The 18,304-nt window shown below is 38.6% G+C and overlaps 2 protein-coding genes across 6 annotated transcripts in view; both read left to right on the top strand.

Moving 5' to 3' along the window:
* rnf111 (ring finger protein 111) overlaps positions 1–3,182 on the top strand; it is a 46,499-nt gene extending 43,317 nt beyond the window's left edge. For all 5 annotated transcript variants that reach the window (XM_065267872.2, XM_065267873.2, XM_065267870.2 and 2 more), the window contains 2 exons: positions 370–473; positions 1,542–3,182. In XM_065267872.2, coding sequence (XP_065123944.1) covers positions 370–473; positions 1,542–1,659 — 222 coding nt within the window. In that variant the 3' untranslated portion in view covers positions 1,660–3,182. The remainder of the gene's footprint in view (positions 1–369; positions 474–1,541) is intronic.
* A 3,942-nt stretch (positions 3,183–7,124) lies between these two features.
* Positions 7,125–18,304, top strand: part of sltm (SAFB-like, transcription modulator) — a 12,364-nt gene continuing 1,184 nt past the window's right edge. Inside the window, exons 1-19 of the mRNA XM_065267925.2 lie at positions 7,125–7,290; positions 7,942–8,020; positions 8,117–8,172; positions 8,801–8,828; positions 9,935–10,586; positions 11,194–11,237; positions 13,307–13,410; positions 13,528–13,677; positions 13,795–13,910; positions 14,002–14,162; positions 14,247–14,344; positions 14,430–14,486; positions 14,606–14,733; positions 14,858–15,038; positions 15,118–15,242; positions 15,350–15,523; positions 15,665–15,982; positions 16,272–16,410; positions 16,528–16,688. Coding sequence (XP_065123997.1) covers positions 7,156–7,290; positions 7,942–8,020; positions 8,117–8,172; positions 8,801–8,828; positions 9,935–10,586; positions 11,194–11,237; positions 13,307–13,410; positions 13,528–13,677; positions 13,795–13,910; positions 14,002–14,162; positions 14,247–14,344; positions 14,430–14,486; positions 14,606–14,733; positions 14,858–15,038; positions 15,118–15,242; positions 15,350–15,523; positions 15,665–15,982; positions 16,272–16,410; positions 16,528–16,688 — 2,906 coding nt within the window. The 5' untranslated portion in view covers positions 7,125–7,155. The remainder of the gene's footprint in view (positions 7,291–7,941; positions 8,021–8,116; positions 8,173–8,800; positions 8,829–9,934; positions 10,587–11,193; positions 11,238–13,306; positions 13,411–13,527; positions 13,678–13,794; positions 13,911–14,001; positions 14,163–14,246; positions 14,345–14,429; positions 14,487–14,605; positions 14,734–14,857; positions 15,039–15,117; positions 15,243–15,349; positions 15,524–15,664; positions 15,983–16,271; positions 16,411–16,527; positions 16,689–18,304) is intronic.

Below are 18,304 nucleotides of genomic sequence, written 5' to 3'. Positions count from 1 at the left end.
CTATAATGAAAATATATGATTTGGTTGTCTGAAGATCAAGTTTTGTTGCTGCTTGACAAGCTGTTTAAATGATGAATATATTGCACCTGTTGATGTGTGTTATAACAATTTCGAGCGTGTGTCATTCATAGCTGCCTGTATGTAATTTTTTATGTATCACCAACATCAACTGCAGCACCTGTTAAAAATATACTCTGTTGTAAACATACAATCAACTGGTGATTTAATATTTTGTGGAATAAAGAAATCACAGAAACGGCCAAATATATTCTCAAAGGGTGTGTTAGCAAATGCTTACTGAAGTTTATGTGATTTGAGGTGCTGGGATTCTGCACATAATGGCTGTTATGTTTTTTTTCTCATGCACAGAGAAAGCTGCATGGTAAGCAAGAAGAAGATGAGGGGGCAGAGGAGGACACAGAGGAGAAATGCACCATCTGTCTGTCTATACTGGAGGAAGGGGAGGATGTCAGGTAAACTTAACCCTGATAGAGTTTTATGGTGCTTTTCCATTGCATAGTACCCCACGGTTTGGTTTGGGTCAGCTTACTTTTGTGAGCTTTTTCACTGGGTGCAGTTTTGTTTTTAGTTACACCTCAGTCGGTGTTCCAAGCGACCCGAGCTGATACCAAAACGTGACGCGAAAACATTGTAGATCACTGATTGGTCTGAGAGTCGTCACTACCAGGGTCATCGCTATAATGTAAAGATTAGTTTACCTTAGTGCTATATTGCATGTCTCGAGCAAACATGTTGTCATCTGTGCTCTGCTATAAGTTCCCAAACTCCCTTTTAGCAAAGAAAAACATCCACAAGTTGAGAATCAGGAACACCATACCAATTTTTTTCCATACTTGCAGTTTGTGGCGGCACATTTGCGATGCGCACGTTCTCTTATATGCTTAAATGCAACAAATGAGGCTCAGCGGAGCGTGTCGACTAACGCCACCGGTGTTTGTACAGAAACTGTCATGTGAGACAGAGGTAGTGATAAACGCGGTGTGCAAACATTTGTGGTGGCCAATTTTAATTTTGTGGCGGACTGAGAAATAAATAAATGTATGGGAATGTACAACAACGCTCTCACTTGTATGATGTCACTCTCACTTGTATGATGTCACAGCAGTAGGCAGCGCAAATATAACAACACGCCTGTAATTCCTTCCACTCCGAAGTGTTACTAAACTAGATGGAAAAGCTGACCTGACCCAAACCATAGGGTACTATGTAATGTAAAAGCTCCATTAGTGTGTTTTTCATTAATAAACTGATTCGTTTTATTGACATTTTTGATTAAGCTTATTTTTTCTGGGACTTCAAAGGGCTGGATTTAGATTTCAGATTCATCCATTATGCATTGTGTTATGAAAATGTATATAAATATAGCTCTTATATTCTTTGCTGCCCTCTGTTGAAGAAAAATGTGAATTACTCCTTATGTTATTCATATATAATGAGCTTTTCAATCTAAACTAGCTGCTGTTAAAAGTAATTGTAAAAAAATGATGTAATGTATTTTTCCTCACTTTGTTTTGTTGTAGGCGCCTTCCATGTATGCACCTCTTCCATCAACTCTGTGTAGATCAGTGGCTTCTCACCAACAAGAAGTGCCCAATCTGCAGAGTGGACATCGAGGCTCAGTTATCTTCAGAGAGTTGATGCTATTTTTCTTGCGACCCTTTTGTTGGACATTTATTTGTTTTCCTTTTTGTTTTCGTCAGCAATGCATTCAACCAAAGACGGCATGATATTATCTGCGCAACTATTGGGGAAAAAAGAAAAAACGCGATCCAGAAAAAAGCATTGAGCCTAGCGTGCCAGCTATCATTTAGTACCAGTACAGCTAGAAACAACATCCTCATTAAGGGTTTTGAATCGTATTGTATTTATAAAGGGTTTATGTAGCTTTTGTTTTCATAAGTGTCATTGTATTTTATTTTTGCATGGTTCCTTGCAATGCATTTCTTTGCACATATAATGAAATGGGCCTTGTAAGGCCCTGAGAACTTGCAGGCGAGGATTGCTGCTCTAGTAAAGAAGCATTTTTACAGACCTGATGCCCTGCTTTACTGGAATAGAATGTCAACCTCCATTTTTAAACATTGCAGGACTCAAGTTATTGATCAGTATATTGATTAGTTTTATGTTTTAGATAATGTGATCTGAAATAGATTTTTTAAGTGAAATCAAGACATTCCTTAATTAGGAAATATGATCAGCTGCTGTATCAGTGTTCACATTCACACAATTTCACTCTTGATATGGGAACATGGGCTGGAGTCCATTCCATTTCACTTCAGCTCATGACCAGAACTAACCGAATTTAGGAAGTTAGCTCCGTTTGAAGTTTAAAAAAAAAGAAGAAACATGAAATTGTATAAAAGAATTTAATTCATTAGATCTTTACCAGAATGAATTGAAATGAATTGAACTTCAGTCCTGATGAGAACCAACTGCACACTTCTTAAACGTTCACATGGTTGTGTTCCATCAATCCCCTCTCACCACCTCAATCTGATGTCACGTAACACACTTCACCTAATGTATTTTAAAAAAGAAAGAAAACATGAATGTCACCTTTCTGTATTCTATTTGTTGTTTTAATAGTGTCATGAAGTTGGACTTTGATTAGATAAAGGAGAAAGTCGCAGAAATTTGTCTTGGACTTTACAATGACTTTCTATGAGGATGAAAGACACAGCTACCGTAAATGTGGAGTACTGGGAAACAGATTATTTATTTCATCAGGGTCTCCTAGCCTTGTTCATTTATCTCTCTTTCAGAATTGACTCTTGTTAGCTAATTATTTTGTCAGATATTGTCATTAACACATTTGTTCTGCGACTGTGCAGCAAATTTTCTTTTCAGATTTTTTAACTACTGTTGTTTTTTCTCTTTTTGTGTCCGAACACTAATATTAATCTCAACTAGCTAACTTGCATATACTTGCACATGAGAGACAAATGACAGGAGTGCTGTGGAAATGAGAGTGCGCTGAGGCTGTGTATTTCCACTCTGTTTGCCGAATTTTGAGAAAAAAATGTAATAATTTTGAATTGAGTGTTGGAATGCAGTACTTGATGGCAGGTGTCCATGCATTCATAGACTTAATGGTTCCAGGGTGATATTCCATGGGATTTATATTAGTTTTAAAATAATTAATTAAAGTTAGGTAACTCTTTTGTGTGCCCTTTTTTGTGCCTTCTTGAAAGTTATATTTTTGTCCAACTCTATATTAGGTTTAGGGATGGGGTTTGGGTTAAGGGGTGGAGATAGGGGAGGTGTTCAGGGTTAGGGGTTCGGTCAACAGTGTAACGCACTATGATAAATGTAGCTGGGTCAGTGACAAAAACTGTTTGCAAGATGAGACATTCTAAAATATTTTTTTAAAAACTTGTTTTAAAAGCATGCATCAGGTTTATTTCAGTGTGCATAGTGTATTTATGTAAATTTTGTGCAATAAAAAATTACACATGCACCATTTTTATGAAAGACTGAATGGACCTGTTATGAAGCGTCAGAAATAACATCCAACTATATACACAATTAACTCAAGGCCTTTAATACAGGACCTGAAAATGGTGTAACCGCCATTGCGCCAAAGAATGAGAAATATTAAATATTTTATCCACCTTGATGGCTTGTAAGCGTAATCATAAAAAAATAAAAATATCATTTTATTAGTTATTTCTTAATGTCAATTTTAATGCGTTTTTGTAATATTTGTCCTGACATATGGTGAAAACAGCTGTTTTTTCTAAATAATCTTTGACAAATTATGTAAAAAAAACATATTACACTAAACTAGATGATTATATTTTATTCCACATTTTTTTATTAATATATTTATATTTTCATAAAAAAATACTAGTTGCACCAATTGACATTTTTGCAATTATCAACTAAATATTCTTTCAAAATAAAAATCAAACCAGAAATTTTAGACTTGGTCCTGAAAAAAGAGAATGTATGCAAGTAATCTGCAAATTAATTTGAAATTTTAACCCTTTTACATTTAATTGAACCATACAGACACAAAATAATTATCTTCACGTCATTGACCCAGGTACATTGTAAATTACCGCGTGCATGTTCTCATAGTAGTTAAAGTCACCTAATATAGAGTTGAACATTTCTAAATATCATTTTACAACCAAAATGTTTCTATTCCGCATGAAAATACTGTTGAATACCTAAGCATACCATTAAATTTACTATATCATATATTTAACCTTACAATAAAAAACAAAGTATACTACAGAACAGGGGGCGTCACTGGACCCCTTGCTGTGCCCCACTGTAAATCTCGAATTTAATTTATTTGCCAGTGTATTCATTTACATTAATAGTTGTGCCAAAAACGGATCTATGTGCAACATGGTAACCCCTATTCATGCTGTAAAAGCAACGCAATTGCATTAAAACCGAAAACACAACAATTGGGTCCTCAGTACTTCTTTTAACCTAGAAAATGTGAAAAAGAACATCCCAGTAACTTGGTATCCCAGTAGTTTTTGGTAAAGCATTCCCTGCAAGCATGTAAAAAATAGGTTAAATTTGGCTTCCCTTGTGATGTCAGAAGGGGATAATACCGCCCCAATCTGCACTATCCAACCACGGCATTTTAGTGCAGTGATCAGCTTATTTGACTTTAAGGACACACACAAAAACTGCACATTTTTGCTCACACCTACAAAGTGGCAATTTTAACATGTTATAATAAATTATCTATATGGTATTTTGAAATAGAACTTCATACTCTGGGGACACCGAAGATTTATTTGACATCTTAAAAAAGTCTTGTGAAATGTCCCCTTTAATGCTTCGTCTCCTCCATCCTCATCTTTCCTCACTTCCATCCTAGGGTGGAGCTAAGCACCCCAGATCACTGTTGCCATCATGGTTGAGATGATAGAACTTCCTGAAAGTGATGTCACTGGAATGTATTATTATTCAGAAAGGGTTTTTTGGTAAGGGTAACAGGGTTGACATGAAATCGGGGACACCGATAAAATGATTTATATTTCATAAAAAATGATGTATACTTGTGCTAAAACATTGCTTGACAATAAGACTATACTAAGAACCACATGCAAATGTGAGTTTTGTATTATTTTGCATTCTGCACATTAAAAGTCCTGTTGAAAAAACCTTTCCCTTATCAGAATAAATAATAAAATAATATTTAATTAGCTTTACTTTGGTGTAAAATAATATACAGTAAAATGTGTTTTTAAATCACAGATTTTTCTTATGTCATAGTACGTCTATGTCAGTTTAGGCACCGATTTCGTGGAATGACACAGGGGTAAAAGTGTCAGAAAAACTCTTCTAGAGTTCTATAGACTCAAAGTCTAGAGTTATTGTTGCTGAAAATTAACACATCTGTACTGTTCTGTATTTTAAGATATGTGATTACTATTTAGTTCACTAGCTCTATACTTTAGGACACTATATACAGTGGCAGTATGGCTGAGATGTGGTATAATGTACAGTTTAATGCTCAAAAATGAACTTTGTTTAGTCTTGTCTGGAAAATTCTCTTTTATCAATAAATTCTTGTAAAACACATGTTGTTATTAATTGTTACTATTATGTAATGCAGAATGCAATTGTAGAAAAAAAATTCTTATTATTTCCAGACAGTTCATGCCATTTCTGCCTTAATAAAGTTCATGTTAAGTATATAAGATAATACCTTAATACTTTTACATACGTACTTTTAAATACATACCTTAACTTGGCTTTCTAGTTGCAGTGTAGGAATAGTGGATTAAGCAAGCTAAATTGTATAGTGCGTTGTGTTGCACACTTCTTGCACACATTAAGTTTTCAAGAAAAAAGTGATCGAAAAATTAATGAAGGTCTGTGCCCCAGTACAATTTTATGTCTAATAGGCGGCTGCATCTGAAAAAAAAACACAGAAGAAAATGCAGCCTGAAGTTAAACAACTTGGTTTTGCAAGTCAATTTAACATACTATTTTTTAGTTAAGTTTAAGTTGACATAACTTATAAAAACAAGTTGTTTCTTGTAGTATTAGGTGTCCTTTTTAACATACTAAAAATTTACCAAAGTTTGACTACTAGAAAGGTGTCATTTTAATGATGGCATCCAAGATGTGCAGGATGCCCTTATAATATTCTAACTTCTTCATTATTTGACCTAGCTAAGTAATCTTGGTGTCTAGCCCCATGATTTCTGAGTCTATGAATCCATTGGACTTGTCTTAATTGCACTGACATGATTGCATAGGCTACTTATCATGAAATACATGATTTTGTGAGATTACTGTAAGGTTTCATCTTTGTTTGGGGAAAAACAGAGAACAATTTAGCCAATGTGATAACTCCTAATCGTGTTTTTTGACACATACCTTTTTTTTGCTAAAACACAGAATTGACATTCAATGTAAATTAATGCACCCAAAAGTAACTATATTTTAGTTAATTTTAGTTGTATAACCTTGATTATAAACAACTCTGAATAAGCCTGAACAGAGGCCTGTGTGTGAACCATAGACTGTAAAAACAGGTCAAAGGCAGGTCTGAAATGGTCACTCATTTCAATTTGAATAAGTTAATATGTAAAGCATCCCTGTTTTGACTCATTTTACACTACCACACATAGTTCTAATGAATGTGTTCTTTATTGAAATCAAAAGAATGATTTTGAACTACAGAAACCACCAACACAAGGCAAAACGATATGAGAAAGGAGAAATAATTTCTTAAGGAAAATTGTAGCCTACTTCTTTTTCAAATAAATATGCTTGTAACAAATTTCTTTAATATATAATTGTACTTGTAATCACTCGTTTATAATGCAAATATGCTAATTTAAATATTACATGTTCAAAACATGTATTCGGCACCAGTATTTTTGGTTTAGGAGGAATAGGAGTAGGCCTACAGAAAATAAAGTGTAACGTTAGTAACTACTTAATATACTAAATTTTCCTCCAACAAAAATATGTAAAAATAACTGTAATGAAATATTTGTTCGATGTGCCCTTAGATATTTAATTGTTACCATTAATATAAAAAGGCGGATAAAGGCTGCAGCACAAAATCGCGATACGGTTAAATTCGCTGAAGTGCGCGTGTGTACGAGTGACGCAGTCGTGCTCGCGCACAAAGAGTTGTACACAGTTAAAATGGCGTCGGGAGCCATTTCAGCGGAGACTAAGAAGATTACAGATTTGCGCGTTGTAGACCTAAAATCAGAACTCAAACGACGAAATTTGGATGTTACCGGGGTGAAAAATACGCTTGTGGCAAGACTGAAACAGGTATGTTTAATTTAAAACATGCAAACACTTGTTTAACCGTGAGAGCTCGCGAGCTAGCTTCGTCGCTAGTTTCGTTTAGCATAGCCGCTTCTAACTTACACCTTGGCTCTTTCAAATGGTTTAGTAAAAAAACACAAATAATATATATAATTTTTTTTGGACACAATGACTACAAGATTGGCAAGAAAAAATACAGTGTGGTAATTTACAAACCCATTTAACGTTGGTAATTTGTTGAGCTGGCCAAATTACATTAGCTAATTGTTAGCGAGTACAGCTAACGTTAACTTGCACGCGTTCAGATAAAAATTTGCAATTGTAGACCTATTAACCATTTTCATAAACAAGCAATTCATGCAGTAATTTACGTTAGGTTTGTAGAAGACATGGGTTTTAATGTGGAATTTAACGTTAGAAGTAATTCAAACTCTTGAGCTTGTTAGCTGGCCAAAGGCATAAATTAACGTAACACTGGTTTGCATAAATCATACGCCTGGCCTAACTCGGCTTAGTGCATGCCAAATCCACAAATGTTGGTAATTCACACCATCAGTCCTGCAAAACAATTTACAGTCTGTTCTGAATTTGCATTGACCTACAACTCCCATAATTCCTTAAAGTGTTTTAAAATGGTTGTTCTGTCGTGGGCAGGCTATAGAAGATGAAGGTGGAGATCCAGACTACATTGAGATTGCTGATACGCCCACAAGAAAATCCACTAAATCTAAAGGTGAACCTCAGAGTTCAGTATGAAATGATCAGGCTGTTTAAAACGTTTCTGTGTTTTATTAAAGTTTGACCAAATAACTTTATTAAACATCTTCAGGAAAGAAGACAGACCTAGATGCTGATGCCACCATGGAGGAGGAAGCCTTCTCTAAGGTGCTGCAAACATATTTCTCTGGTTTATAGCAAAGTTATGATGTGAAGAAATCGCATAGTAAGCAAACCTAAGTTGCTGCGAAAAAATCCATGATAACAAATACATTGTGTCACGTGCCTCTACGGGATCTTTATAGATTTCAGAAAATCATTGGCATTGTGAATGAACCCATTTTTGGCATATTTTCCGTAATCTGTGTGTTAAAAGGGCTTATATGGCATTAATTGTTTCAGTGCATTTACATAGGGTTACAATCCAGCAATATACGTTGAAGTGTTTTGTTTAAATTAAATAGAAATTGATTATTGTTAATGTGTGTTTATGATTATGCTAAAACCATGATTATCTGCATGTTTCAGATTCTTTAAAATGCACCTGTGACTGCATATCTTATTTTTTGAGGAGTACTTGAGCCTCTGGCAAAATAACTCTTCTGATGATATTTGAGCAATGCCAAACTAAAGCATTAAGTGCCTGTTTTTGCACTTTGTGATCCACCCCTATTTTTCCAAAGAGAGGGGAACACAGACAGGAATTGTAATTCTGTATTTTAAATAACATTAGTGTTAATGTCAGCGGTTGGAAACGTGTGTTTTTCAAAGATTCATCTATTTCTTTTATTTTCAGGAGACTGAGGAAGAGGAATCAGAGAAAGGTATGTCTGGTCACTTTTTTGGGTGGAGGTGTAACATTTGTTTTACAGGTTTTGCAGGTTCTTTGATCAGAAGGTTGGACGACTTTTCTTTTTTCCATTTTGTTTAAATCTGAACACTTTCAGATCTTGCACATCAAATGCAAGTCTTGCAACAAATGACAGACATTTAAAACGTCACATCGGCACAAGCTGCATCGAAAGAACGATAGCATTTCACTTTAACAACTGGGATCAAGATGTGCTAATCTCATCATCAAATTTGTTCAAGGACTCATTTCCTCGCTACATCATTTCATCAGCAGAGGATGCAACCACCCACAATATCTTCTCTAGTTCAGAACGCCACAAGTCAGGATCTAAAGCTTCAGCAAGTCTTTCTTTCTGTTGACAGCGGACTGCTCCAAAATGGAGAGGGCGACAGAAAGCGTGCCTTTGACTGTTTAAAACCTGATACATGTGACTATTACTCACCATATTCTTGACACTTTCTGACTGCAACGATGCCCAAGAGGGTTCATCGCTGCTGAACTCATTCAAGATTGGACACCGCTTGGTGGACACCCATTTTAGCAAGGTTACAAGGGCAGGGTGCTGTGAACAAAGATGTTTCTTCAGTGGATCGAAGAAGATTTGGCACTCTGCTTTCGGTTGTCCTACATCAGCTGTAATATGAGATGGACTGTCAAAGTGCCCGTTTAAAAGAAGACCAACCCGTCTTAAGTGTGACATCTGGTGTGAGGACTTATTTTACGGCACAGATATGCCTTTCACTTGGACAGAATGCGTGTGCCTAAAGATGAACAGTGTATGTCCGTCTTGTCCGAATACGTTGGAAGCTTCAAAACTTGGACCAAGCAAGATGTAGTGCCATTGAAGTTGGTGTTCATCAGAGGAGATGACTATGGCTATGATCACACAGAAGATTGTTCAAGCTCTTCGTTTTTCTCTAAGGAATGTGTTTTTTATGTATACCTGTGGTTTCCTCACCCAAGATGACCACTAACATTAAACTTGCTCTCTATTCTACTTTTTTAGGTCACATAGCACAGAGATGTGAATGTTAAACATTGTGTTTTGCCATGTTTTATGCTTGTTAAATCCCTCAGATGTAACCGATACTGATGATGCTACTCGTGAAAATTCTAAAACCCTCTCCTGTGAAGATGGCCTTGCAGAGCCTGAGGCTGAGGCAGGGGTGGAGCCTGATCTTGAGGTTGAGGCAGAGGTGGAACCAGAGCCCGAGCCTGAGCCTGAACCAGAGGCTGAACCCGAACCAGAGCCCGAACAAGAACCTGAGCCTGAACCTGAACCCGAGCCACAAATCGAGCCTGATGCAGAGATTGAGGCAGAGCTCGAAGTCCCTGCGATGGAGGCCATGGAAAGCGAACCTGCTCCTGAGCCTGTGAAAGAAGTTGATGATGACGATATATCCGTCACCATCCAGGCCGAAGACGCCATCACACTAGATGTGGATGGCGACGACCTCCTGGAAACAGGTAAACATGTGAAACTTCCAGATTCGGAGGCAGACAAGGGCTGCGAAGAAGCCGAGGCCTCTGCTGAGATGGGGCAGGAGACCGACTCGCTGGCTGAAGCCAACGATGGCCACAAAGATGGTAAGCGAGATGACGGGCTGAAGTCTGACGCCACCAAGAAGGACAACAGAGAGGCCTCGAAGAAAGGAGAAACGGGAGACAAAGAAAAGGATTCTGGGAAGAAAGGCCCCTCTTCAACTGGGCCAACAGGTCAAGCAAAGAGGTTTGTCTTTCTATGTCAGTTCTTTAAGATACTACTACCAAGTTCCAGCTCACTAAGAACGCAGCATTGTGGGTAGCCGCAAGAATTTTTTCATAACAAGTTGTTCATTGTACCTAATCCCTGCCTTTGGTTGTCTTTTGGTTTGGTTTGCCATTTTTGAAGTTTGGTAATTGGTGGCGTTAAACGAGGAGCTGAAAACCCATCTGTAACGCACACATTTCCAGCACTTGCTTACTTATGGTTTAAAAAAAGCAATAGTTCCAGTGACGTCAGAGGGGTTTGTCAGTCCAATGAAGTGATTCACTCTGAAGTTGAACACACTCCTGAGGATGTCATTGGTCAAGGGAATAATTTGGCAGAAAACCTGGCCCACCTTGCTCCTGTGGAAAAGCAAGAAAAAGAAGCCTATTTGGAGTTTTGTCCAAGTGCAAGCCTTGCCTATGGGGATTTTTGTTTCCTTTTTCCTTTTCTGTAATGCATCAGAAATGTGTGTAACCTTGTTCCTGGTTTAGACGTTTACCTCGGTGTCCACCGTTTTTTTTAATGTCCTGATACTCATTAAAGTATTTCTCTTTTTTTGTTGCTCCCATAATGTTTACATTTTTAGCTCTTCAAAAGACAGAGATGGAAAAACGACAAAGGATGATAAAGGTATGACTTTATTTCACAACAGTTGCTTTAATAATATTTCAGTATCTGATATAAAGCCCTGATGCATTTTAGGATAACAAGTAATTTAAACTCAAGTTTATCAAGTAAGGGATAGTGTATAGTAGGAGATAGCGGGGCACAACTTAACGCTTTTTAACTTTGGCTTTATAATTCAAAAAATATTAAGATTAATAATTTTTTTACACATCTCTGCTACAAATGAACACTTAAAGTTTGTTTGTGGGACCCATTGTTATCGTACAATTACACTGAGTGACAGGAGTGCAAACGTTACCCCATAGGTGGGGTTCATTGTAACAAACAGAAAAATTTAGTTTAAAAAAGAATTATATAAAATTCTGTGTGACTAAATTCATGATCATCTAACCATCCTTGTATTAATCATCAATGCATATAAATAGTTTTTTTAAAGGGCTGCACAATTAAGACAAAAAAATTATAATTGTGAGTTATTTCCCCTGATATTGTATTAACAGTTATCATTTTGATTAATAGTATTTACATTGTTTTCATTGTATACTGGAGGCTTAATTGTAACACTGTGTGACAACTAACCCCCAACTAAATTTTTCCAATCCCAGCTCTCAGTTGCTAGAAGTTGCTGACATGTTACCTAAAACAACATTATTTTAAAACAAGACAGTGATTAAGATAATATAAGGTTGGATTTGGTGACTTAAACCCAACTCAGAAATTGAAAAAAATAGAAGATGAAGAAATTTATTTTTATGCCTCCAAAACACTCTTTGTTCAGTATCTTAACCAAAACTATTAACACATTCAAAGGAGATCATCTTCTGACAGTAAGAGAAAAAGACCAAAAGCATAGATTGCTCGGCCCTGTATAAAAATGTAAAGTAGCTAGTTTGTTCTCCGCTTACTCATGTTATCCCACTTTTGCACATTGCTATTTACCTCATAAGTAAGTAAAGGAACATTAAGTATTTATTTATAATATTTTATTTGCTAAATTTTAAGAATGCATACCTTCCGTTTTACGATAAGACAAGACGTTCAAATGTCAAAAACATACTATTTTGTTTAATCATTTATAAATATAATGTCATACATGTTAATGAATTAGTATAATATTAAACTGTACTTGTCTAAATGATTTTGCAGCATCTGAGATACCTTGTGTTACAAAAACAACCCAGTAAAAATGAAAATAGCAGCTTACTTATTGTAGCTGGACCTAGAGCTGAGATCAGCAGAAGTCTGCAGCCTCCATAGGTCGCATTTGTAGGCTGCATGCATCATGAAGACCGTCTTATTTCAGAATATTAGCATTTTTCAAGTTGACAATTATTCTTATTTAATCGTATATTGTTGTAACACGCTTATGACTTGCGAATGTAATACTCAGTTAACTTGAATACACCAGGCGCGTAATGACAGATGCAGCCTGCAGCGACCTAAGGCGGCTGCTTTCTAATTGAGAAACTGCACACACGCTCTCCTCATTCATGGATTTACTCACATTCGTTTTTTGTATGTCCATCACATTTTGTCCTTTCTCGTTTCTTGTCACAGCGAACGCGAACTTTTTCCACACATCAGATTTAAAATCCGCGTTTCTTTTGCTTCCGCCATTGTCGCTTCACTTGTAGAGAGGCATCAGAGTGGCACGCATGGGATTATGGGAATTGTAGTTCCCGCGTCCCTCCACTCGCTGCACTTGGCCAGAAAAAACTACACGTGTTGCTCGGAAGACCTAATGTTTTACCGAATCACGTGACCACGGTTGTACCGGCAAAATGTTATACCGCAATACCACGAAATTTATAATACCGTTACATCCCTAGTTTTGAGCCTTTTTATCTGGGAATATCAAACCTACAAATGTCACAACTGGCTAATCTAAATCAAGCATTCGAACGAGCCGTGTAATAACAGATTCTGTACAACAGAATGTCTATATGATGAAAAATTAGTAGGATAATAATTTTGAGTTCATTGACTCCCTTTGCTTTAGTTGTCACTTAATTGGAATCAGATGAAGTGATGTATTAGTAGTGGAGTTTCTTTAGCTTGTTATGCTTGTTCAGGTGGCAGTAGCAGTACCAGCTCTTCACGTAATCTGTGGGTGAGTGGCCTGTCCTCCAACACCAAAGCAGCTGACCTAAAGAACCTCTTTGGCAAATATGGAAAGGTAAAGACTCATCATGTGAAATTTACCAGCTTGTCATTTTTAATATTGTTGATTTATGGATTGTAATGTCCTTATCATCGCTGTGACTTATTTTCAAAATATTTTCTTCTGAAATAGGTTTTTAGTGCCAAAGTGGTCACCAACGCTCGTAGCCCAGGAGCCAAATGTTACGGTTTAGTCACTATGTCATCCAGTGCGGAAGTGACAAGATGCATCTCTCACTTGGACCGAACAGAGCTCCACGGACAACAGATATCTGTTGACAGGGTAAGAGCTTTACCACTATGTCATCTGAGTAACAATACATTACAGTCCATTAGAAATTAAGGGATTTAGATATTTTAGCCCAAGAACATTATTAATAATGTGTACTTTTGTGAAAAGGTGAAAACTGACCCTTTCAAAAAGGACTTTTCGAAGAAAGAGGGGGAAGACAAAACGAGTTCCAGTAAAACGTCTGGAGAAAAGCGCACTCCGACTGGATCAAAAACCTCTAGCAAGTAAGATCTTCTCCAATTTAAATCCCTTCCATTGTTATGAATATTGTGAGTATTCAGAGATGCACATTTTCACATTCATTTGTATTTTAAGGGCTCAAGTTTCATCTAAGAAGGAGGAGAAAAAATCTGATAAACCCTCTGAGAAAGACAGCAAAGATGCCAAAAAGCCCGATTCCAAGAGCAACAAATCTGATGCACCATCTTCCAGTTCAGGGGCAGATACATCAAAGAAAGATGAAAAGAAGCATGGACGTATGTTGTTTCCTGCTTAAAGTTTTAGAAGCTATAAACGCTTGTCAACTGAATATGTCCGCATTCACTCTTTCTCATCAACAGGAAGGAGTCCGGGCAAGTTGGTAGTCGAACAAGCTAAAAGAGAGCAACCTTTCAATAAATCTCGACCTCCTTTCAGGAGGGGAGGGAGGTTTGAAAAGGTACCCCAGACATCCACAATATGTGCTCTTTTATTATGAAGATTTTTTATACGGCCAAGTTTTCTGATTCTCTCCTGTTTTGCAGCCTGGTCCATTCAATACAATGAACAGACGGCCCAGATGGTTGATACCACCTGAGGAGGTTGGTTAACTTGATAATGAGATGCACACAGTGAACGCTTGACTTTAATAATCTACACTAAACAAACACAATATGCTACTTTTATGTTTAGTTTGATCTTTTATGTAACACATTTGCAGATGGAGATGATAAGGAAGGGGAGGCCCATGCCAAACAAAGGTGGCAACAGTGACATCCTTCCGTTTGAGAAGATAAAGGAGCAGCGACTGCGGATGGAACGAGCTCGCAGGGCTGTGGAGCTGCGCAGGTGGGTGTATACGAGCTTATATTTACTTGCCAGAAATTCTCTTGGGTTTCTTCATAGAGGTAGTTTGTATATTTAAAAAAAAAACTGCTGCATTTTGCAAATCTTGTTTTGGTGTGATGTTCAGACGGCGAGAGATTGCAGAGAGGGAGCGTCGGGAAAGGGAGCGGATCCGTATTATGCGTGAGCGGGAGGAGAGGGAAAATCTGATGAGAGAGCGGCAGAGGCTGGAAGTGGAAAGACAGAAACTTGAGCGTGAACGCATGGAGAGAGAGAGATTGGAACGGGAGAGGATCCGCATTGAGCAGGTATAGCCACACTACATATCTGTTTCTAAGTCTCTTGTTTGTAACAAGACTTGCTGAAAATGTGTTTGTGTCCATGCAGGAGCGACGCAAGGAAGCAGAGCGCTTGGCTCGAGAACGTGAAGAGCTTAGACGGCAGCAGGAGCAGCTGCGTTTTGAACAGGAGAAAAGAAACCACTTAAAAAGGGGGCGTGATGTTGACCAGAGGTGTGTGGCTTGGTTTTAAGACATTTTAAGGCGATTTATATTGCTGGCGGTGTCCTTGTGGTATAAGGCCTAAGAACACTAATCAAAAGTTTTCTTGCTGTGTACAGGAGGGAGGACCCTTACTGGAATGGTGGTAAAAAGATGCATACCGAGCCTGACGGAAGGATCGGTCAGGGTTCCGACTATAACAGTCGACAACAAAACCGCTTCAACGACTTCAACCCCAGAGACCGCAATCGGTACCCTCCGGGATCATCTGTGCAGTCTAACAACTTTGATAGGTAGGCATGTCTGAACATATAGAATATGGCATTCGCTGGCTGCCTTAAGGTTTTCTTTTGTCTTTGGATTGAATGAAATTTAGAAATTTTCAAATCAGCAAAAATACCAAATTTGTAAATCATACATCTGTTTTTCTGCAGACGGAATCGTTTTGACAATGAACCTGATTCAAAAAAGAATCGACCCGCTCCGCGTCGGGAAGGATCTGGGTTTGAGCGTTTTCCTAAAAACTTTGAAACTGTGAGGAGACCGGAGCCACCACCTCCCCGCGCAGAGCTCAGGGACAGTGATCGGCGAGAAATTCGTGACCGTGATGAACGCAGGCAGGCGACCATGCCTGATCGAACGGCAGGAGGCAGAGCGCCACCTCCACCCATCGCTCACACCCGATCCCCCAGAGATGCCGGCCATGCTAACTGGAAACCTGATGGGGGAATGAACTCAAAACAAGATGTCAGGTAGAGACTGTTTTATGATTTAAATTAAAAAACTGATGAAACCACTACTGACTGATGCTGTGTCGTGACTACGTTTTTCTTTTGCTTTATTGTCTCTGATTGCATAAAACACACACAGCATCTTGCTTCGCAAATAAATGACACAATTTTAATAAATTAGTGAAATTTACATTGAACTTCTGAATTGTCTAAATTGCCCAGTTTACCGTAGTGATAAAGCAATTGCACACACCTGTGTTCTACACCTCGCTATTCATTGTAACCTGTGATTTGGTGATGTTTCCTGCAGGGGACCAGCACGAATGCGCCCAGATCGTCCAGGTAGAGATGTGCCCGGCCCTGCTATGCGGGGAGCTTCTACAGCCAACCGTGGTAGGACCAGTTTCAACAGCCGAGATGGAGGCAGACCTGTTTCTATAGGAGAACAGGTAAACAAACTTTCCTCTTACCTACTCTTAGCATTTCTGCATTCTTTGGGTCTCAGTGTAATATTTATATGAAAATGGTTCAGTGTATAATCTCTGCCCTTTTTTTTTTGACCACAGCAGCACTTTGGCAGTGGCAGGCAGGTGGTGGTGGAAAGGCACGGACGTGATTCAGGTCCCAGGAAAGACTGGCATGGAGCAGCAGGACCACAGGGTGCAGGATTCCCAGATAACCGGAGAATGGGAGAGAGTCGGCCAGGGATGATGGCGCCACACTCCAGGTGTGTTTTGGATCTAGAATGCACATTTAAATGATTTTTATCTTTAATCATTAGCGGTGTTAAGCTTGTAAGGGTCTGTACATCACAGGATGCATTCTTGCATCTGTACCTCTTTTTTGATGTTTTGTTTATAAGGGCACACTAAGGGTGCACTCACATTATCCAAACCAAACCAAGCCCCAGCGCGATTGTCACCCCTCCCTACTCCCCTAGGTGCACACACTCACAATGTACTTTTTATCGATCAGAGTCCGGGCGCGCTTTCGTCATTAAGATGCGATTGTTTTGAAAAAAGCAGGAATTAAAGCTCTCTCTTAACACTGGAACCAACCGTAATAAGTCTGTTTTTTATTTTTTTTGTGAGTCGTTTGGTGTGCGATTACTGACAGCCCTCTCACATGCCATCATATTGCTTAGTTGATCTGTCACGTGTGCAGCTCGGACATTCACGTAACCACGCAGCTCGCATCAAAAGGTTTTTACGGAGGCAGATGAAGGTGAGTGGTCGCGCAACTGACGCCTGAGCCCAAGTGAACCGCACTCCGGCCCACATCGCAACCCGGACGTGGCGCGATTAACCAATCCGCACCCGGGCGCCGTACAGAGCAATCACACTAGTCAAACAAACCAGGCTTTGGGGGTCAAACGCACCCGAGCATGGTTTGGTTTGGATAGTGTGAGTGCACCCTAATATTATACCCAACCAAACCATGCCCATGCGCGATTGTCCCCCCTCCCTACTTCCCCAAAAGCGTGCACGTACACCGTAATTTGACTGATCTGAGCTTGGGTCCACTTTTGTGATTAGGATGCAATCCTGTTTTGAAGAAAACGGGAAGCACTCTCTTTACACTGGAACCCATTGTAATGTTAAAGGGACACTCCACTTTTTCAGGCACTGTGTGATGATATTGTGCCTCCTGCAGCCATATTACAGCAGCAAAGTCCTTGATTATTACACCAGAATAAGAGTAAAAACGGTTTCAGCAGTAACAACATAAACAAGCGGCGTCCGTGGTCCACACGTAACTTTCGGTAAACTCCGCCAAGACTCCTCTGGGTACGGTACAGAGCGATCAAACTAGTCAAATAAACCAGGCTTTGGGGGTCAAACTCGCTCGGGTGCTATCTGGTTGGGGTAATTTAGGCGTGCCCTTAGACACGTCAGTACTGTTTTGCCCCCTCGTAAATAAGTACTGCTTTTAAAGGGGCCATGTCACAGGACTTTTTTAAGATGTCAAATACATTTTTGGTGTCCCCAGAGCACATGTGTGAAGTTTTAGCTCAAAATACCATATAAATAATTTATTATAGCATGTTAAAATTGCCACTTTGTAGGTTTGTGCAAAAATGTGCCGTTTTGGGTGTGTCCTCTAAAATGCACATGTGCAGATCAAGTGCAAACACTGATCACAATGATGGTGGTTTGTTGAAATTGAAACTCAATTGTTCTGTGAATAATTTTCTCTCTGCACTAAATGGCAGTGCTGTGGTTGGATTAAGGGGTTGGATTATTATAATAAGAGCTCCTTATGACATCATAAGGAGAGCCAAATTTCAACTACCTATTTTTTCATGTGCTTGTAGAGAATGGTTTACCAAAACTAAGTTACTGG

Source organism: Paramisgurnus dabryanus, chromosome 2 (assembly GCF_030506205.2).
Source record: "Paramisgurnus dabryanus chromosome 2, PD_genome_1.1, whole genome shotgun sequence".
NCBI classification, from domain to species: domain Eukaryota; kingdom Metazoa; phylum Chordata; class Actinopteri; order Cypriniformes; family Cobitidae; genus Paramisgurnus; species Paramisgurnus dabryanus.
The sequence above is the reverse complement of the archived record's forward strand: the minus strand, read 5'-3'. Positions and strand labels throughout refer to the sequence as shown.